Source organism: Echeneis naucrates, chromosome 9, assembly GCF_900963305.1.
Source record: "Echeneis naucrates chromosome 9, fEcheNa1.1, whole genome shotgun sequence".
In the NCBI taxonomy this organism is placed as follows: domain Eukaryota; kingdom Metazoa; phylum Chordata; class Actinopteri; order Carangiformes; family Echeneidae; genus Echeneis; species Echeneis naucrates.
Genome location: NC_042519.1, coordinates 22,828,309 through 22,850,751, shown reverse-complemented (window position 1 = coordinate 22,850,751; position 22,443 = coordinate 22,828,309). Strand labels below are relative to the sequence as shown.

The window sequence follows — 22,443 nt, the reverse complement described above, 5'->3', positions numbered from 1 at the left end:
TGATGTGAGCCTTTTTAAAACTGAGCTGCTGAGTGTTTGAGATGAAGCTGGCGTCTCCAACATATGCAAATAGATGAATATGATGTAGCTCGCCCTCCGATTCCTGCTGGCGGCGGCAGCAGCTGTCGAAACGAGAGCTGACCCTCTGCAGAGCCCCAAAACTGCAGGATTTCAGAGCAGCAGGCTGTATTAACAGCTGACGTTTCTCTTTAGATGGAACTACATTATCTGTTCTTGGTCCCTATTTTTACAGTTTCACTTCAGTTAAAGTTGGTGTCTTTGGGTTTCAAACCTAAACCAGTGTGGAAGCGTCACCTCTTTTATTTCTTTTGGTCTCCGTATTGTGTTTTTTTTTTTTGTGTGTGTGTCATTTCAGTTTGCGTTTTTGGAAAAACAGCTTTCTTCCTTCCTTTATTTTTTGGCTCTGGCTCTTTCAGTTGTGTTACAACTTCCCTACTGGGCTAAAACACACAGCAGGTCACAACGCTCAAAAATTTGGAGGAGAAGGTGAAGCTGATCTGCTCCGTACTCTCTCCTGATTGGATGCTAGAGACTGTCAATCACACAATGGCCCCGCCTCCTAACCCCCACCACTTCCTGGTCTGTTTCCCTCTCATAGAGCATCATTTAAAAAATGTACATCATGTTGTAGTGAAGAAGACCATAAACTCAGGAAAACGTTTCCTGAGCTGATAAATCAATCATTGCTGGAAGTTGGTGGAAATATTTTCTATAAACCTCGTCATGCATCAGTCAGAATGTGTGTGCATCTCAAAACTTTCAACTAAAACGCACGTCTGCACGCTCCGATGCGTCAGAAAGTGAGAACTGACTCATTTGCATTTATTCAAAAACTGGAAAGTCAAAGTGAGAAAGGCTCTGTCACCTGAGAAATCACATGGCCGTCAGTTGATGCATTGAGCCGACACGGATCTGGACAAGATCCACGCTCGAATATTGACAGACAGGAAGTAGTAATACCAAAAAAAAATGAAAAAATAAAAAAATGAAGCTTTATTAGGTGAAATCAACAAAAGAGCTTTTATATCGTCACAGAAATGTGCTGCTTTTTGGAAAACATGTAGTTAGTGGCAGTTCACATATTTCTACCTTCGATGTGTATGTAATCCAGCATCAGTGGCCCTTTCTCCACACGGTCAGGGTTGAATTTCAGAATGTTTCCCTGAACAGTGGAGGATAAATACGTGCAGCCGGATGTCAGTGTGCACATGCTGTACAGTTTTCTGCCCACTGCCCCTAAGCTGGTAAATCTCGGCCTCAAACAAAGCGGTGGCGGTGTCGCAGCAGCGCGCCGATCCTCACACGAGTTTGCTGGTGTGAGCGTCTGAGCCCGATGTGAACTGTAGCCCCAATGTGACACAGTGGCTCTGGCCATATGCAAGCTTTTCATCCCCCCCTCCCTCGGCTCATACTGGTGTTGTGAGTACACGAGTCATGACTGTTGGCTGTGGCAACGCTTGTGACTCACATAACCCCTCACAAAAGATCGGGCCAAGCTCCCTCAGCCCAGGCCAAGCCAGGCCGCCTCAGCATAAGACTCTAATTGATTTGATGGACTCGTGCTCTCCTTCACACCCCCTTTCCCAAACAAGTCTGCCCAAGATCCGTCTCCGTTGAGACAAAGAGGCAGCGCTTGCTCTCTCCTCACCAAGCAGCGCTCGGCGGCTGCCTGAGAAGCCGTGGCCGGCCTGCCAAACTTGTTAATTTCACTGCCGGGCCTTGGGGAAGGTTTGAGCGTGCTGCAAGATAATTCATCATACTGGAAGTCAAGGCTCTCCCAACCCACCCTCGTTCTTCTCCCGACTCCCAGGTCAACCACAGTTGACTGGAGTTCACTGCCGTTTTGTCATCGTCGCAGCCAGGATGCCTGACTGAGGACGGAGCAGCCCTTCAGAAAGCAGATGTGCTGCAGAGGAACACATTTGTTTGTTTTTTTTTAGCCGGAGTACGGCACCCTGTTGGTCCCTTAAAGGTGAAATGAGAATATCTCAACTCAGTATTATCTCAACGTGAGAAAGGTGAGCTGCGAAGGGAATAAACTACGAAACCGGAGTCCATTTCGAGGAAACGTGCCTCGTTTATTTTTCACCCAAAAACTAATCATGGTCACAGATCCAAAGGCTTTAATGCAAAAACAAGAAGTCTGATATGTCCGTTTAACATTTCACTGCAACTGTAAAGACGAGAAGGAAGGTCTTTGTGTCGTTACTGACAACTTCCTGCATGTTGGATGTGCTTTAGTCAAGGCCGAGTTTGGAGGCGCCTTCAGGCCACATTGGATCTTGTTGCGTTATCCTGAATTTTCTCACCCTAAAGCTGAGTCAGCAGCTGAAGCGAGAAGAGCAGAGGTTAGTGTGTCAGGACGAAGACGTGCTGAGCAGGTCGGCCTGTTGGAGTTCATTTCATTTGGGTTTGTTGTTGTTGTTTCATTATATATACAATGAGACTTCTGTGAAGCTCAGCAGAAGGTCGTGTGATGGTGTGAGAATTTGATCCAGGTTCAAAAATCTGGACTCAGAGGCGGTGGTTGTGTCTTTCATTGTACTTTGAATAAGAATGACTTCACGTCTACTGACAAACAAACACACTTTCAAAGTTAAATATTTAAAATGACACAGTGTTTCTGGAGCATGAAGGAGGTTTTCAGTCACGTGTATCAAACCAAGAACTAACAGACATTTCCGCTTCAGAAAATGTCACTTTACGGCACCAAAGCTGGATTTGACAGTCGTTTCAGCAGCAGTAAGAAGATGTTTGCTTACACACAGGTGTGCGAGGTGTGTTTGGTAAAGTGCCTGTTGTTGGTCTGTGCTTTTCATGCTCAGGTCACATTAGCATAGAAGACAACACAAACGCCTCCCTGCAGCTCGCTGTAGTCAGCCGAGCGTCGGGCTCCTTCACGCTGTTACATTTCCAGCATCTCTGGCCGCTGATCACGTTATTTACTGCTTGTATTAACATGCGGCTTGATAAGCATATTTTCCTCAGTAGAGCTAACAAGATGCTTTATCACCGAGCTTTCCCACCTTCTGCAGCAGGCCGCCACCGCCGCCGTTCACCTGCTCGTATTTCCTCCCTGTTAGTTTACAGCCTCGTAAATTACAACTTTGCTCCAGTCGAGATTTAAAGCTGGAGTTTTTGCTGTAAAATCACATTTAACTTCGAATGTGAAAGCAGATTCTGGTTGTGAGTTATGAAGCCGGGAAGTTTGGCGTTAATCAGCCGTGAGCTCTGCTAAATAAGCAGAACGCCTTCTGAAAATACAGCAACAAGTTAGTGCAAACTTTCTGCTCTGGATTTAGATTTTTTTATGAAAAGGTTAGAAGGCGACGTCTCTGTTAATGATGGAAATGTTATTTACTGGTTCAAAGAGTTTGAAAGGAAGTCAGTTTTAAGATGAAATATTTCCACAGAGATATAACACAATTAATGTTATCGTAACAGGTTTTCACACTCATTTCACAAATATTTCATGTGCAGAAAGGAAAAGAAATATCACAGGATAAATAAGTGTTTCATAATCATCAGAAGGCAAAAATGATAAAAACAAAAAGCCTTAAATACCCAAAAAGACTTTCATCTCTTCTGCATGTCACAGCCAAGTACCGCTCCTGATGTTAACACACAAGAACACAACAAAACCAAAACTGTCAGAGAAACACAATAACAAACACTAATTCATCAGCACACAATGCAATTATCTCCTCTGTGCCTTTGATTAGACACACTTTCCCATTAACGCCTTTCTTTTAACTTTTTCTGTGACTGTAGTTAATTGTGTTTTTTTTTATCTATTATTTGTTTAGATCATTATTTGGCAGTTCATGCTGGCGCGTCATTTGTTGCAAATCTCCGTCTTTAATTTGTTGATTAACTTTCAAAAGAGAAACGAGGGCCGTGATCTCTCTATCATTAATTGTGGGTGAAGGATCGATGATTCAATAATTATAAATATGACATGTTGCATTTTTAGATTTTGAGAGGGGGAAAGAAAAATATTAAAATTCTTTTGTTTTTGTTTTTTTTTTTCAGTGAGGCACAAAAGGAATTATTAATAATTGAATATCAAACTCAGTTGAGCAGTTAAGAATTAAAATTTACACACACGGAAGGGAAAGATGCACACATCAATTATCTTTTGTCTTTTTTCCTCCTCCCTCTTCTTTTTTTTTTTTTTTTTTTTTTTTTCTTGCACTCGCTCCAGATTTAGTTCAGGTCCTGGTCCGCTCAGACCGGCGTTCCCTTTCACCTCCGAGCCAGGCGCCGTGCCAAAACCATTTCCTCCTGCATTAGCCTCATCAGGGACTTTAATATGTGCCACCCTGTAGGAGAGGAGCCGCCCTGGCACGTGCACAACACACACACACACACACACACAAACAAACACACCGCCCTGTCTTGACAGCTCACTCCAATTATTGGCCCTTCCCCGTCGCATGGCCTGCATCTCCTGCTCAGAGCAGATCGCATGTGACCTCGTCCAGCATGCCGCTGGTGGAGGGTGGAGGGGGGGGGGGGACCATGCAGGGAACAGGAGTAGTAACACACACACACACACACACACACACACTGAAGGGACACTTTCCAAAAAAAAATGAGGCCAATCAAAAGAGTTTGATTCCAAAATGAAAATATATCCGCTGACAAAAAAAAAAAGAAAAAAAAAACCCGACTGGCATCAAAGTAAAGCACATTGCAGCTAATGAGTCATCTTAAGACCTTTGTTTACAGATAGGTTTGTGAAGATTGAATCATCTGTGTTTTTAAAATATTGACAGATTAATTTAAGGCGACAAAGTTTAGCCCAAGTGGATATTAAACATATTTAAATCTGGGAAGAAACAGTTTTGGGTTTTTGTTTGTTTGTTTCTTTGTTTTTTTTTTTTCCTTTAACACTTAAAGCGCTCGTCTGACGGTTCAGACAAATTGTGTAGGAATGTAACAGAAATAATTAATTTTTACATCACAATTACATTAAAATTAAGCTTAGTGGATGAAGTGGAAATTCTTCTTCATGTTTTTTTTGTTTGTTTGTTTTTTTTCTGCGGCAGTATGTGACGGAAAAGAAAAGATTTACTTTTAATAAACACGTCTGAATGAACCGGTTCTGCAGCGCGGCGTTAGCTGCTTCCATCACGAGGACGGGCTTGTGTGTGTGACTTACACCTCACATTTAAACTGCACCGGTTGATTCACACACATTGTTTATGATGCAGACGCTCATTTTCACATTTTAGAAGATGTTAAAGAGGAACAAATTACAGTTTCATCTGTGGCAGTTTCTCCAATTGCTCTTATTGTTTGCTCCACAAATGTAATTAACAAACAATCCACATTTTTAGCCATCGGTGTGTATGTGACAACCCTGCAGTCCATTTCCTTCAGAATGGTGACATATTAAAGGAAAAATAAAGTGCAGCGTAAGACACTCGTTGTGGAGCCGCGACCTGCAGACGTGATGGGAGCTTATGTTTTTGGTGGCGGTTCTGAGTGTTTGTGGCGTCTCTCCGGGGCCTCGCTGGGAGGACCGCCACGGCCGTGACGCATAATTGAAAAGTACAGATGAGCCCACTGGCTCTTTGTAAATGCTGATACACTGTGGCACACTGAAGAAAAATTAACAAGTGCCCCCCCTCCCTCGGTTTAAATTTGGTTTGTGTTCCGAGTGCTTGTTGAGGATTGCACGTTACTGCAGATCTGAGCTTTTGGGACACTCAGCAGCTGTGTGTCCGCCGCACAACTGGCTTTTTATTTCTTTCTTTTTTGGCCGACTGCAGGTGCTTCTGCTTCACATCTGACTTTCGTCATCTTGTTTTTGTGTTTTTATGTTGTGTGTTGAATTTTGCCGTAAAACTGCGCTGGGTTCTCCTCCTGCTGCCAACAAGCGCCTGAGAAACTTTTATCCATGTAAGCTTTTTTTTTTTTTTTTTTTTTCCGAAAATGTCACGCTATAATTTTCCGATTCCAGTCTGCCCACCTTTCTGCTTTTTCCACGCCGCCTTGAATGCCGCTCACATTTTTAGAAACCACACAGAAGGTGGCAAAAGGCTCAAACTTAAGGTGTTGTGACCCTTCAGAAGTATCGAAACTTTCTACCAAAAGAACACGGAGCTCCTAACAGGTTTCGCGTGGCCTCTTCGCGCCGCCAAAAGCTGCGACTCGTTCTTCCTACAAGCATCTGTTTAGCACTACTAGTTAAAAGGAGACAGAAGTGTTGTTGTTGTTGTTGTTTTTTTTTGTTGTTGTTGTTGCTTTTTTTTTTTTTTTTTTTTTTTTTTTTTTTGTGAATGCATTACACAACAAATGTTGAAAATCTGCACCATGTGGGCATCACATGGGAAATGGAGGGAAAGATTTGGGTGAGAAATAGGAAAAAGTCTTAATGTAAGTCTGTCGCCTCGCAGGTCATGAAGCGGGCTATCAGCTGGCTTTCACGTCGTACAAAAGTGTCATTGTACCGGGAGAAGGTGCGGCCCGTAAACCGGCTCATCCCTGACAGACTGAGTGTCTCAGTTCATTAGCTGGAAGCCCAGTTGTCTGACTGGAGTGGGCTGACTTGGAGGAGGCCTGTCTAAATCACTTCAGCACATCTCAGCCCAAGAACAATCTCTCCTCTGTCTGATCCTCCTGGCACCGCTCCACGCCGATCCTCCCACGATCTCCCTCTCTTATGATTATTTTATCGTTTTAAATTCTTTATGCCGCATTTGCCGTGGCATCGGCCCCGCTAGAGCAGAGCGGCGCGTTGGCCATACAGTACATTCACACTACAGTTATTTGGACGGCGCTCCGGTGTGGCTCTGTCCCGGTCCCTCGGTTGGATTCTGCGCGTCCATTAGTGCCATCTGTGCCTTCCTGCACCGTCTGTGAGGGCCCCGTCGACGCCAAAACGATTGGCATTTCTCTGGAACAACCAGAGGGACGGTGCCCAGAGCTTTTAGCTGCCAATGATGTGCGCTTACTCTGACAAAACCAGAGAGGGTAGTGGGGGGGTTGTTTGAGGGGAGGAGGAGGAAACAGGCAAGAAAGCAGTAGGCCCAGGCAGGAAACAGCTGCACCTACAGTACTGTGGCATCCTTGTTCAAGCTTCAGGAGGTAGAACTTATCCAGCTGATACAGAGTCAGGAGCTGCTGCGTTGGTTTAAATTTGAGACATTCAGCCGGCAGCTTCGTGCACGACGATGGGCCGTATGAGCGAACAAAGATCTGATATCCTTCATGTCCATCGGACTCCAACTAAAGGACCAAATGACCTGACCTTTTTACTTTTCCATTTCTATTTTCTCCAACTCGGTAAAAGATTCTCCTGTCAGTAGGAAACAGGAGCCAGCGATTCTCTGACAGTCTGCGGACCATATGCTGCCGCCCGCTAGCTTATCTTTTTACTGCAAGCTGTCGCTCACACCCCCTCTGCTCTCAGGGTCAGTCCAGTCACCGTCAGACTCTGGTTACCCATCATCCACCACTTTATTCACACCGACGCTCCACAACGGGAAGCAGTGTTGTCGTTTGAAAGGCCCGAGATGAATACCGGAGCTTTTTTCTTGTTTTAATACCTCATCATACATTTGGATGGTAACATTTAGTGCCGCATGTGAGAACCCACATCGTGCTGCAGATGTTGGGTTTAGGGTTAGGGTTAGGGTTATGTTTCTGCCTGCATCACCAGCTCTTTTAGATTTGAACATACTTCGGATTACTTCTTGTCTCACTTCCCTTTCATTCACCACAGTGGCTTCACAGCAACCCAGTATTTGTTTCTTTACAAATAAAATTCAGTCATATCAGCCATTGGCCATTTCACAGAGACTCTCTGTTTCCAGTTCCTCAATGATATACTGTCAAAAAATACAATGAGGTGATGTGACCAAAGTATTCTGGACCGCACTGCAGTCTGTTGTGGGCTCCATGAGGAAAACCATGACAACATCCGCCATCTTTGTAGCAACAGTTTTTGTTCCCCTCTTTTCCTGTATCAAGGCCGTGAGTCCTGACCTGTGGGATGAACAGGTCAGACACAGAGCGGGACATCAGGAAATAAAACCCCTTCTAAAGTTGGGGTCAAAGCGGCACTGGCTCGTTCGTAGCTAAACGTGGAACGGCGCCACTTCCTCCCCTTCGTCTTCGAGGACACGTGCTAAACTTCACAGTGGTGTGAGGAGTTTCTGCTTTTTTTTTTTTTCTAAATGCTCTCCTCCCATGTACCTTATGTGCCTGTATAATCTTTATTCATCTCTTTACAATGAGAAGAAATGCCTGAGTTGTCAGCAAGCATCATGTATTTGGCCGAGTCTCAGGTGGCTCTGATTTCCCAGCAGGCCAGATGGCAGCGCTGTGTGGGCAGTGTGTGTGTGTGTGTGTGTGTGTGTGTGTGGATGAGGGGCTGCGTGAAGAGGGCCAGCAGCCTCGTGGAGGGAGGATTGCTCACACTCTGGCTCTCTCTCTCGTCCCCGTGCAGCTGTGCTTCTCCGTCCAACTTGAACTTTTAATTTGTTCAATATGTGGCCTAGAACGCGGAGTGTAGCCGAACACATGTCTGGTGGCTGAGGCCCGACAGGCAGGACCTCGTAGGGGAGGACGACGCCGTGTGGAGGTGTGCTCTCATTTATTTCTTTAAACTTGGATGGAGGGTTTGAAAAAGGAACGGTTCACATTTCTTTGGCCGATTGCACCCACATGAATCAGAACAAAGTTGCGTCTGGCCTTTTCACCTTCAGGATTAATATGACAATCAGCTCAGTTTTAAAGTTTCACTTTTCCCTTTCATCTCTAGTTTGACACAGGATGAGCCCATTTAGCTTCCTTGGCCATCAACCATCTGTATTTGTGTTTCGTGTTTTTAGTGCACTTGAAGAAAGCTCACCTCTTTCTTTTAGAAACCTTGTGGAAGCTGCTCAGGTGGAGACGGAGCAGAGCAGTAATGTGCTGATGATCTGCTGCAGTGCTCCTGTCCTGTTGCTGTTGGATTAACTAAGCCTCAGATTAACTAAGCTACTGTATAGCTGCAAAGCTCTAATGTGGGGAGGAAAAAGTGTCTGTTCTGGTGATAAAATCTTTCAAAGCCTGCAGCTTATCACTGCAAAATAAGCATCTTGCAACTGGATTACAACTCTCATGCTTGCAAGTGTTTTCGCACTACAGTCCAGATGGGAGATTCGTTCTGTAACCTAAATAGATGCTTCTTTCGTGAATCTTTTCTTCTTTCTCTTTTTTGCTTTTGATATTGTAAATGTGACAAACTATACGGATCGATTAATACAACAAGCCAGTGCAAACATTTGGAAGGGAGCGAACTCGTCATCAGCTGTGTTTATTCTCTCATATTTGTTCCTCAAAAATTTGTTCCGAAGATTCATTTCAAACTTGTTCCGAGCTGCAAACACATGGCAACTTAATGTTGACTTCTAGTTTTGTGTAACTCATAAATGATCGACATCTGCTCCATTAGTGATTAAATTAGTGACGGAAATTTAAACACTTAAACTTGCAGGGTTGGACTAACTCTCTGGATCAGATCCCAGGAGGCGAGGCGGTGACCTCCAGGTTTTCTAAATGTGTTGAAATGAACCGACAGTTTGGGAGCCGTCCACCGTGGAGCCGCTGCACTAAACCCCCCCGAGATACCGACTGGCTAATGTTCTCTTTGGGCTTCTTTGGACGTGTCCAGTTGCAGCTGCCACTTTTGCCTGCTCACTGAAAGCTTCTCGAGTGATCTAAATATTTTCAAGCAAACTTTTCAACCATGTCCATGTAACCAATAATTCATTGTTCATTTGAGCTTGTTTTCCAGCACAAGGGGAGGATTGTTTGCAGGTGAGACTCTTAAACGGGTGCGTGGCTGTCCAGTTGGCACACTTGAACACCCCTGTGCTAGTGAGCTAACACTAACATTACAGGACAAGTTTACACAAACTTTCTGCTTTTGTTGACTCGAGCAGACTTTTTCCAAATGACACGTTGGAGAGAGGAAATGAGCAGTCTAAAGGCAGACCTCCATGTGGTCCAGCTGTGTGTTCAGAAGCTGAGCCTTAAAACCACCAACCTGAACTTTGTGATGTCACCGGTCTCAGCCTGGACCACACTTAGCAGGATTTGGTTAAATAAAACACAGAATTTAGAATATGACACCTTTTTAAAAGTTTTTGTGTTGTTTCAGCTACACACTGAGAGTGAGCGCAAAGTAATCTACGAAGTTAATGATGGAGCTGTCTATATCTAAGTTTAATTTACTCAATGTGTGTATTTATGGGAGTTTTTTAATTTCAAGTGTGATCTTAAAATTATAAATATATGTTTTTATGGATGTAAACACTTCAAATCAGTTAAAATATTAGACCTCTAAACATCGATCCTTCTGGACAAACAGTGTGGACATTGTCCCTCTAAACAAAGTGTGTAGAGTGCAACAATAAATAAAGTTTAACAGCCAAATAGTCACCAGTTGTTCAGTTTAGGGTGTAAAAACCGCCGGACAATCAAACACACAAACACACACTTTGGAGCTTTGCCTCAACTTACAAGCCAACAGTCCAAACATGTTGTCGCTGGGCAAACGTGGACGTCTGCAGGTTCCTGTCAACACGCAGCTCCACGCCACCGAAGGATCATTTCAGACGTCCTTCGGTTTGCTGGGACTACAGCGCCTTTCAAAAAGATAAGCGGAGCAGGATTTGGAGACAACGGAGCACGAATCCCGTTTGGCACCATTTTATCTCTTTGTTGTGTTGAATTAATGATTACAGTTCAATAACTGATTTCAGCAGACATGATGAAAATACAACACTTTCTGTGTCTCTGTTCTTCAGTTCGCGCTCGCCGTCTGTGATGAACCTGATTAATCAAAGTCTTCATTTGGAGGTCCACGCCGCTCTCTGACCGCCACCTCACCCCCTCCCCTTGTCTCTTCACCTCTCCGTCTCACCACCTGACTCATCCACCCGTCCATCCGCAGTCACGCTCACGTCTGTCTGATGAGATTTCACTGACGCTCCGTGCTGACATATTCAGACTATTGTTCCTCCGCTCCGGGTGGCACAGGTGGGCTTCCGTCTCTCCAACATGGCCCAGTTACAAGGCGGCGTTCCCTGCCAAGTCAGGCCCCGCTCATCCGGGAGCAGGGGAGCTGGAATGGGTTTGACCGTATTGTGCCGCACCTGCTTCACCCTCGCACCATACCCCCCCCCCCAGCTTTCGTCTCACCATTCTGCCGCTGCAGAGAGCTCCCTCCGCCCCCCTGTGCCGTAAAACCCGTAAAATCCACTGAACTTAGCCGCTTTGAAGGCCGCGGCCAAAACAGCATCTGATGTGCCTTATTTGTTGACTGTGTGAGATTAGTTGCAGAGGGTACACGTCGAGGGGCTTACCATGCAGAAATGGAGAGAAGCCCCCGCTCCTCCACCAAACAACCACCAGCCCTGCCAAATAATGAGAAATGGAAGATTCTCCAGCTTGTCTAAAGCCCTCATCACAGTCGGTCCGTGCACACTTCTGCTCCCGAGCCAGACTGTAGCGCGGATACTGTACGAGCGCTGGCTGCCGGCTGCCAACGTCTCATGGTCATTTTTACCCATGATCCCCTGCATGGGAGGCCATGTTGAGGCCTTTTTTGTGAAGCTCTAAAATGTGCGTGTTTTGTCAGAGTGAAAACTTCTCGGCCACAAATCGTTTCGTCTCAATTCACAAAGTAAATATCAGAACTTCTGTTTCTCCATCCGCAGTCATGTCGGTCGAGCTGCGATGAACGAAGATGGAGATTAAAAGCAGAAACGCTGCTTCAGTGATTCAGTTATTTTTCCAGCCGGGATGATCATTCCCCACCAAAAGGGGAGCAATGAATTAAAATCAGCCTCAACTATAGAGGCTGAATTTGTCGAGAGCAGCTACAGACAGAGAAATGCAACTTTCCATCACGTCATGGTCTGTTGTTACTATGACAACCAACGTAGTAAATCCTCACACTTTAAAAATAAGAAAAAATAAAATAATTGTGAGGTGATGCCGCAGGATCAGATCTGGGTTTGGTTCTGATCTGGTCTGGTGGCTTTGATTTTCTGAGGAAATAGACTCGCTGAGAGTTGATGATTTTATTTTGGACCGGACTTGGATTGATTTATTTTGGATGCAGCCTCGTTGATCTTCGTTGTGTTTGTCATGTACACGTGCACATGAGAAGAAATTCAATTAAAAGTTAAAAGCAGGGAGGTTTCTTTCCTGGTTCAAACTTCTCTCCTCACCTCTGCTGGAGGTTTGTGGTGCACATTAAAGGGCCAGTTCACATTAATAAACTTCACCTCTCACCTGTGGGAAGGGCAGGGGCATTGTGGGAAATCTGGCGCTGCTCTGATTGTTGACAGAGGAAATCTATCAGGATTTGTATGAACCGGAGTGAGTCCTGGTTTGTGGCTCTCTGCTCCTGCAGCTGTAGGAATCAGGATCTTGGTGAGCGCTGATGAAAAGCTGCTGTAAACACGGCGACAGGAAGAGCGAGCGGTGGAGGTTGGAGGCCGACTGGCTGCTGGGGATTCGCTGTGCGAGAGCTCCCTCTTGGTGCCAGTCGGCCCACTGTTGGTGAGCAGGCTGCTGCTGCACTCAGAGGCTCAGACAGCTGCTTCGACACCCAAACACACACACACACACACTAATACTGTGCACAGGGAGACGTCACTGAGAGAAAGTGGAGGAGCCGCAGCAGCTTCTTCCTTTAATCCATCCAAAACATGAAGAATTCATCTGTGAAAATAGTTTTTGTTTTTATTTTCATATAAACATCTGTCATCAAAGAGTCAAAAAAAAAAACAAAAACCTCATACGTGGATGTAAATGAGATTATCATGAAGGAAGAAGAGTTTTAATTCTGTCTCCTCTGTTGTTTCAGGGTCGGTGCATAAATTTCAACCGTGTGCCGCATCAGTAGAAGAGAAGGATGACTGTGTGAAACCAACATGTGCTGATCGCTGTGGACAAGAGAAGAATTTCAGGTTGTTTTTTTTTTTTTTGTTGAGGGGGGGGCGTTGTTTGTTTTGTTTTATCTGTAATCCTACAGCTAAAACCACTATCTGTTCACTCTGCTTCACAAAGTTTCTCTGCTCGCAGACCACAGGGTGAAATGTTCGTATTAACTTATTCTATTTACCTCTGCTTCCGACCAACCCCCTTTTTTTTGTTTTGTTTTTTAATTTAATTTAATTTTTATTTAAATATGTTCAAGTAAAAGCACCAGCATGTGGGGGGGGGGGGCGCTCAGACACAGTTAGCTTCCCGTGCTCATCAAAGTCTTAACATATTCCGACCATATTGTGCCTTCTTGTGAAAAACCAAATTTTCATGGACACAGACGGAAGCTATCTAAAGCAAAAAAAAAAAAAAGAGAGAAAAGAAAAACATGGAGGGGAAAGGGGCCGTTTGCCTTTGGCGTGAAAGTCGGAATAATCCCAGCGGGCCTCACGAGTGCAGAAGCAATGTCTCATCACGATTCCTCTCCAACTTCAGCAGAGCCGGATGCCTGGCGGCCGCCCTCCGACCGGCTTATCTTGTCATTTTAACACTGAGAAGTGCACACGCATGACAAATTGTAGACAGGACGCCCCAAGGTATTGGAAGGCATCAAGACTTTGCCCTTTAGTTTGATAATTTTTTTTTTTTTTTTCTCTGAAGACACCTTCCTTTCATTATGCGCCCGGGACAAGGAAATTAATAGAGCGTTATTCGACCGCAGGACAGCCTCCTGACCAGGATGATCTCCAGCGAGGTTTGAGGGATTGATGCCTTTAAGACCTTGACATGGCGCTTGGTGTTTTTTTTTTGTTTTTTTTTTTTGGTGCCCCTGTTTTCAGCTCAGTCTGCTCTCTGCTCAGTAAGGCGTAGCACATCACTGCCCATAAACAGGCCCATCAGTTAAGACTTCTAACATATAGATCCAGCGAGCCTCAGCACTCGCTTCTTCGCCCGGACCCGCCACCGTCTCAATCCTCAGGAGGCGGCGGGGGTTGGTTTGGCGGGGGGCCTTGTCCCTGCCACGTCACAACTCACTAGTTTGTCTCGGCACCAGAATATCAAAGTTTAATTAAAATAATTAAAGGCAACAGCAAGCAGCAGCCTGTGAAGACCTGGCTGTCTCTTTTTTATGCCTCTTGACATTGAATGACCTACAACCGCGATGTTCACAGGAAGACAAAAAAAAAGGAGGACACCACGCCACGGTGACGGCACGCCGCGTCCAAAACGCAAACCCAAAGCAACGGATGCGATGGACGGATAAGTATTGTTCATTTCCAGAAATTATTTACCCCCCTGCTCCCCTCCACAACCCCCAGCTTCCTCAACCCCCCAAAAAGCCAGGGATACGTATTTATATATATGAATATTGTGGATTTCTCAAGCGCGCTGTCATGACGCCAATCCCAAATGATGTTAGTGTGAGCGGAAACACTGTGGGGGGAGGAAAAGGGGGCAGCAGCTGAAGAAAAAGGCTCGAATGATCCAGTCACTTCGGATACCGTACTTCAGACGCGAAATGGATATTCGAGTCGAAACCTGACAAAGCGCGCCGGCTTTGACGGGAAGCGGTATAGACAATGACCAGTGGCTGGGTCAGTGGGATGTCTCTGTGCAGGCAGGGAAGCTTATCAAATGACACTAAAAATAAGTTCAACAACCATCAAGTTTGAGGGGAAACGGGCGAGCGGCTCGCAATCGAGCGCGTGCACGAAGCGGGCAGCTCATGGCCGTCTAATTATTCCTTTGTCCCCCCCCCACAATCGGAGGAACATAAATAATTCCAAATCAAATCCTCAGGGGGAGGAGTGGGGGAGTTCCAGCCCTGGTATTTATGTCCGACTTAAACACTTTTAGCCTCTTGCATAATTTTGCAGGCTAATGTTTAATAGGCCACTCTCTGGAGGACCGTGGATGTTTTAGATCCTGTCATCTTCACGTAGCAACCAGCAGCACGGGAACGTTATTAACCCGAACTAATGAGATATTTACATGGCAGTCACAACACGAGCCCCCCCCAAACTTATATACCACATCATGTGTCCCTCACCATGTGGCATTACTCATGTAGATACAAAAAAAATAAATGAAAGTTATTTTTTGTACATTTCTGAAAACAATTTTTATTGTTCTGCACTTGTGAAATTTACTAAATTTGATTTTTTATTCACGTCAGCCCTGATTTTCAGCCTTAACAGTTTAAATGCTATTTAAGTTTACACAAAAAAACCAAAAACACAATTGTTGATGCACGGCGACATAAATTTGTGTAGCTTTAATGTGGTTGCAGTCACAACTCTCTGCTCTGCTCATCTCTTGTATAATTTATCATTATTATCTTTTGATATTGTACAGTTTTTAATCTTTTTATAGTCACATAGCACCTTTGAGTCCAGGGTCAGCTCACACCGGCTGCACAAACGTGTGAGTTGTAACCAAACAAAAAAATCTTTGATTGCAAAGCTCCTCTTTTTCTTTTTTCTTTTTTTTTTTGGAATGAGTTTTACACTGTTTTTTTATTCCTGTTACTGTTTTATAGTTTCCCTGTTGTGTCAAATATACATTCAATGAAAAGTGAGCGATGTTTTTGTTGTTTTTGTTGTTTTCTCCCTGCCTCCCTTTAACACGTGTGTGTGAGTGTGTGTGCTGGTGGGGGCGGACACGCTGAAGGCCATCTTTAATTGGGACCTTACAGATTTATAGGGCCCGACAGGGAACGCGATTATACGGAGTGTGTGTGGACAGAGCAGTGGACAGTGTGCAGCCTCTCCCCCTGTGAAGTCAGTCACCGGAGGCAGCGCACACACACACACACACACACACACACAATCCCTCCAAGGTTTTCAACGCCCCAAAAATGAGGTCTTGCATTTAGTAAAAATATGCACTCATACACCTTCTGCTTTATCCACATTTGCATGCTGTGACAAGATGCCAGCTGAGGTGTGTGTGTGTGTGTGTGTGTGTGTGTGCATACAGTAACCCTTCCTGCGGAGTCTCTTTGTTTGATGTTCAGACTTTCGTTTTAAATTCGTCTCATCGTCAGAAACTGATTTAAAATAAAATCAGCATGACCAGGTTTGGTCTCGCTCACTGGATGTCCCTATAAAAAACGCAGAAATGTACAGAATCGAGGTCAGAGGTCACAGACAGTTTCCAGGCTGCAGTGAGATGTTAAATACTGAAATGTTTCACTTCTAGTTTTTACTGAACTTAACATGATTAAAAAGTGTAAAACGAAAGCTGCAGTTGAAATAAATGACGTATCTCCACTGAGCTACATGAGGATTTTAGGATTTTTCCAGTTTGGTGCATTTCAGGTTTTAAATAATATTTTAATTATGCTTCCATTTTCAAAGGTTTATGCACAAACAGGTTTCCATTCCAGATCAACTGTAAAGACTCTGAAATCTTCACAATCAGACTCCATTTAACCAGAAATGTCTTTTTTTTTTCATCAGGTCAGTTATATAAATAAACTACACACAAAAAAACTGCCAAAAGTAAAATTCCCGTTTGATTTACTAAAGTAAAAATATAAAAATAAAACTCATATGACCTCGACCATGTGAGTGTAAACAGTCCGGTGGAGTCCCTGGTCCTGGTCCTGGCCTCTGGTTTGACTCTACACACATTCCTACATTTCCATCTTTCTCTATACATCCCGATCAAATAAAAATAATAATAATAATGATGAAATGTAAAAGAAGCTCTGTATCTTTCCGACTGATCTCACACAGACAAATTAAAGGAAATGTATTAATTACCAAACAACTCAACAATCAAAATAAACCAGAAAGTTAAGAAAAAAAAAAAAGCTTCACCTCATTCTCTCGTCTCCTGATTACAAACATTTTTCTTAAAACAGCTGCACCAAACCAGAAAGTCTGCAGTGACTCAGGCTGAGCCGAGAAATCAGAGTAAATACAGACGGAGTGACTCTCCGTCACGCAACCGACAATCGAGGCTTTACTCAAATATCTGCTCGACTCTTGTGAGTTTCATATTCTTCATGTTGTGCGACCGCTGCCCAGACACACAACTCACAGACGGGTTGGTTGCGACGCTGAAGTTCATTTGTACGTGTTCGACCAAACACTGAAGGTCGGTGCCATAAACCATTTAACATTTAAAGGTGCTCCACATAAGTTTCCTTCGTTGACTGGAAATAAAGATGGACGTTACCTTTGTGATGTCACCATCTTCTGTCACTCAAAAAGGCCACGCCCACAAGTCTACAGACCTTTAAGCTCAAATAAAACATTGGATGAGTGCTTTAAAAATTCATAAGTGGAGGAAGAAATTAGCTTCGTAGCAGGCTGTAAACTCTTGGAGCTGCACTCTAGTGGACGTAGGAGGAACTGCGGTGTTTAGGTTCGATTCCTCACATAAAACTAACTCACCATCAGAACTCGGAGCTAACGGCTCAGCTAACAGGCTAGCTCGGTAATTCCATTAGATGGATTATTTTGCAGAAAGGTCCACGTTGCACTTTTTAAATATAAAATAATAACAAAAGGTAGAAAAATACTCACCACACGCATTAATAAAAGATAAATGTTGATTATCCAAATACATAACACAGCCAGAGTTTTACTGAATGATAGAAAATACAGAAACACATGACAAAGAAACTGCAAAAAGACAATTTAAACAAAATAATTCCAACGTGTATTAATATCGGCTCAACTTCTGGAGAATAAAACAGTAAATTAAGCCGCAAATCTTAAAATTGGACATAAAATTAAAAAAAAAAAAAAACTCTTGAAACATTTTTCTTGACACATTTTCGTTCTGTTCCTAAATATGGACGTGCTGAAGCGCCGTTATATACCATCCTGCCATCCCAGCTTATACATCGAGTGATATGTAAACGGGCTCAGTACATAGAGACACACGGCCGTAGTTAAACAAACAAAATAGTTTGGAGATGGAAAAACATCTGAGAGGAGAATAAAGTAGCTGATTTACCCAAAAGATGTCGCCTGTTTAAAGAAGCTTAGATGCTGCAAATATTTCTGCAGGAAAGAAACGAAAAGAGAAACGCAAACGAGGGCGAGTTTGTCGAGAAGAGATGAATTTGAAAGATTATGTTTATGACTGAAGTTCATGAAACTTTCCTTTTTCGGCTGCAGAGCATTGAGGGGTTTGTTTGTTTGTTTGTTTGTTGTTTTTTTCCTGCTTCTGGGTAGAGAATAATGCATTATTGTATTTGGGCTGATCCGTAGTCTAACAACCTGCTTGGAATAAAAGCGGCACATGAGGACAGCAGCATCCGAAGGTCTTTGCATTTTTCTATTTTTATATTAACGCTAACAGCCAAGAAAACACAGAGCAAACTCTTAAATCCAGCCTGAGCTGTGCCACAAGGTTCTGTTTTCACAATTTGATGGCGGGGGCTTAGCTGCCATAAAAACTTCAACCTCCGCTTCCCCTGATAAAGTTTCTCTGGCAGGCAGCGAGTCGGACTTAAGCAGCTGTTGCCCCCCTAAAAGCCCCCGTCTGACTTCCCAGGTTATCCCCATTTGCACAGTTGTCTCTGAAATTTTTTGGGGTAACTGAGAGATCAAATGCTGAAATTTCTCTCACAGCCGCTGAAAAACCCTTTCAAAGCCCCGGAGCCTCCTGCCCTCCCCGTCAGATCCGGAGGGCAGCCCTCATCCACCCGAAGAACAGCTTGTTAGAGTTGACACTTGATTTTATGCATTGTATTTCTGAGAGCATTACAACTAAATCCCCCTCTCAGGCGACGCGGCGGCTGCTGTGGAAAATGCAGGTGGGGCGGATTAGGAGAGCTCGGCGGTTCAGGATTTCAGAGCTTTATCTTGATGCTCTTTTCTGTGAGCTGCCTGTGAATTTTAAAGCCCAATATACTATATGTGCTGATAAAGATTTAGGACTCCTGTAAGATGATTAGACGGTGTGTCGGCAGCATTTCAGCAGGAAGTGGAATACGGAATATGTGATATAAGTCCAATCATATTACCCAGAAGAATGGCAGTAAAACATAATCGTAATAAACCTGCAGACATTAGAATCTGATTCTACAGGAGCTTTAAAATCCACTTAAACCATTTACATGGCACTTTAGATATTCTCACCCGTTGAATATAAATAAAAAAATAAAAAAAACTATACTTCATATTTTAAATCTGCCAACTTCCAGGATTAAGATTTAACACAGAACTCGTCTTCAACCTGTTTCAGACAAAAACACAGCAGTATTAACAATGTTGTTGCTGAAAGTGACAATCTTTGATCCGATAGATTTTTTTTTTTTAGTTTTATAGAAAAACATGTTTTTCTCAAAGTTGGCAAAACTCAAACTCAGCGACCAAAACGTCAAAATCTTTACAATCTTTGAAGGAAGTAACTCCACCGCGAACGCTCGAGGTTCGGCTGAGGCTGAGCGTTTTTATTGTCATAGCCAAACCGTAACACAACAAAAATCAGAAAATAAAGGTAAAACGTGAACAGAGAGAACACACAAAGTCAACACCTGGTATTTCTTTGACATTCACAGTCAGGTTTCAACTAATGCAGTTTTATGTATCAACAAATATATTTTGCAGCGCATTTTAATACAGTCAGGCAAAAACACACAATAGATGCGTAAAGCTGTTGGAGGAAGTTTTCTATCAAATTATTTAAATGTTGTAAACGTGGCGGTTTGATCCACAGCTGAGCAGAAGAGACGGTTTCAGGGAAGAGCTGACAATATTCCAGCAGTTAATAATTCCATCCGTCCATGAGATAAAAACATGAACAATCATATTAAATATCTGTGTTCTTCACATTTGTGCTCAGGAAATGTTATACTTCTAAAAGTTTGAGTATCAATCTGTAATAAACTTTAAAGTGTTGATTGAATTTTTCTGTTCGTCAGGAAACGTTTTGACTTTCCACTTTTTATCCGACGCGCTGTGTTTGTGTGCCGGTTTTTCGCTGCTCTGCTTTTGATATGTGATTGTTTGAAATGTTGTGTGAACATATTCTGAAACGAACAGATGGTCAACGCACGCAAAAGGTCGCAGGCGCCGTTTATTTCTTTATTTTAATTTTTATTCTATTTTTCCTGCCCACTCCTTGAAATTATTAAATAAGTCTTTTTCACAGCAACCTGATTTTTTTTGCACCTAAATCTGGGCTGCGCTCAGAGGTGTTCCTGCTAGGTACGAAATAACGATGGCACAATATGTGCGGCGAAGCTCCGCGAGGGCATATGTTGAGTCAGCCGGCCGTGCGAGATCACCTGTCCGGCTGTGGGGGAGGGGAGGGGGGGCGTCCGGAGGCCGCTGATGAGAAACCTCCAACATACTGACTGTCAGCTCATGGCAGGCCTTCAGCGGGACGTCTGAACCCGCGTTGACCTGACATGGGGGCTGACGGACGGTTCCTCTGAGCCAATGGCGAGGGGGGCAGCCTGAGAATGGGCCAACCCGATGGTGGTGGTGCTGGTGGGGGTGGAGGCCTGGGTCGAGTCACCTTGCCAGCAGCGCTCTGTGTCGTGCTTTAATGAAGGCAGAGGGGAACTTTGGCTGGAGGTGTTTGTATGTAATCATGTCACATTTCCAAAAGAGGCGTGTGTGTGTGTGGGGGGGGGGGGGGGCAGCAGATCGCTTCTGACTTCTCCAGCAGATGTTGGGAAACGGTGCTAATGTTGTGCATCATGTCTGTATCTGAACGAGCAGCGAACCGAATGTGGAAGTCTCTGTGTGGAGCTTCCAGTGACGCCGTGTAAACCTCACATTTCCAAAGCACGAGTGAACTTCTCGGCCCTGGGTCGTTTCTTCTTCCGGTTTCAGAACATCAATGTGAAGCAGAAGGAAAGCCGAAGGCTGGAAAGTGTCACATAATCTGTCTGAAAATGAAGAAAGCGTTCGTTATTTTCCCGGAGCCGTCGTGGTCGTGCTGAATGAACACACTCTGAGCTGCTCGTCGGATAAACCAGCTGGTTAGCATGCTGGCTGAAACCAAGGAAAAGCAAAACAAAACGATAAATCGGTGCTTTCACAATTTGATGCCAATGCTAATGTTAGCTAACGTGAACTGAGGTCAGATGTCTTCTGGATAAATGCACCTTTATGGCATCATCAGGTGAGTTGTCATTTACATACTAATTGTTTTATGCAAATGTTCACGACTCTTCGTCACTCCTCTTTCTCTGCTGGCTCTGGATTACGGCCCCGGTCTGATCTGGCCCCGTGTCCCGGGAGGAACAACAGATCCGAATCGCTGTTTACAACCTCAGCTGCTGCGCTCGGTGGGCCGAACAAACATGGCCCTCCTACTCGGCCGGTGCCACCGCTCTCTCCACGGCTGGCATCATTTAACATTACGTTTTTTTTTTTTGTGTGTTGTTTTTTCTTCTTTCCCTTCCCCGGTGTTTGCCCACGGATGATGAGGCTCTCATTGCTATGCATGTGCCAGATGAATCATAAACCTATACCATATGCCATCGCAATTTGCTGATGGGCCCAAGCTGTTTTGGTGGATATAAAATCCAGGGATTATGGAGGCTTGATCCTCAGTGAATGAAGGCAGGGAAGGGCAGGCAGGCAGGCTGGATGGATGGATGGATGGAGGGGGGCGGAGGGGTGAGAGGTGAAGGGTGCTCCTTCTCTGTGTTCCTATTGGTCCACAGCTCGGTGACGGTGCAAAGGTAGAAGTCACAGCTGCTGACTGACACCTCCCAAACCGCATAATCTACCGAAGGCTGCAAGGAATTAACTCAGCCGGCAGCAAACAGACCTGCACAAACACACGACAACATGTTTGTCACCTTGTCCCCGGTGTCGCACGGCGGTAATTGAAGTAGCTGTTGAAAACAAAGGGCCAAAGCCCCCCGGGGCAAGGGGGGGATCATTTCTGCTGTCGTTTAGCCCCCACCCCCCTTCCAGAAATCGGGCCAATCACAGTGTTTGTTGACAAAAGGTGAGGATATCTTTTTGATTGTTAACCAAAAAGTGGAATTAAAAGCTTACATTGCATTAGTGAGAGTGGATAATTTTTTTCTGTTTGTTTGTTTTTTGTTTGTTTTTTTTTTATCACAGAACAAAATTAAATCCGCCTTCAGGTGGTTCCCAAGTACGGACAAAAAAAACTGTCAAAGTTCAGTTGGTGTTTGTGTTGTTCTTCTGTCGCTCCATTTTCATGTGGACTCTTTTTCAGGGGCAGCGATCAGTTTGAGTCTGATTGTGGATTTCGGTGCTCAGGAAACAGGAAGTGTTGGTGTGAAAGCGGTTTAAATATAAATGTGTGCAGTCTGTTTTCAGACAAAAGGGCCTCTTGCTGAGGACTCTGACTGGAGCTGCAAAGCCTCCTGCTACACAACATATGAGGAGCAGTCAGAGCGGCTCGTGATGATGATGTCTGTGTCCTTTAGCGGCACCGTCAGTGTTCGGAGCCAGGTCGTGGACCCTGGACGAT

The 22,443-nt window shown here is 44.3% G+C and overlaps 1 protein-coding gene across 1 annotated transcript in view; it reads left to right on the top strand.

Moving 5' to 3' along the window:
- antxr2a (ANTXR cell adhesion molecule 2a) overlaps positions 1 to 13,414 on the top strand; it is a 59,127-nt gene extending 45,713 nt beyond the window's left edge. Inside the window, exon 17 of the mRNA XM_029511460.1 lies at positions 12,896 to 13,414. Coding sequence (XP_029367320.1) covers positions 12,896 to 12,934 — 39 coding nt within the window. The 3' untranslated portion in view covers positions 12,935 to 13,414. The remainder of the gene's footprint in view (positions 1 to 12,895) is intronic.
- The last annotated feature ends 9,029 nt before the right edge of the window (positions 13,415 to 22,443 follow it).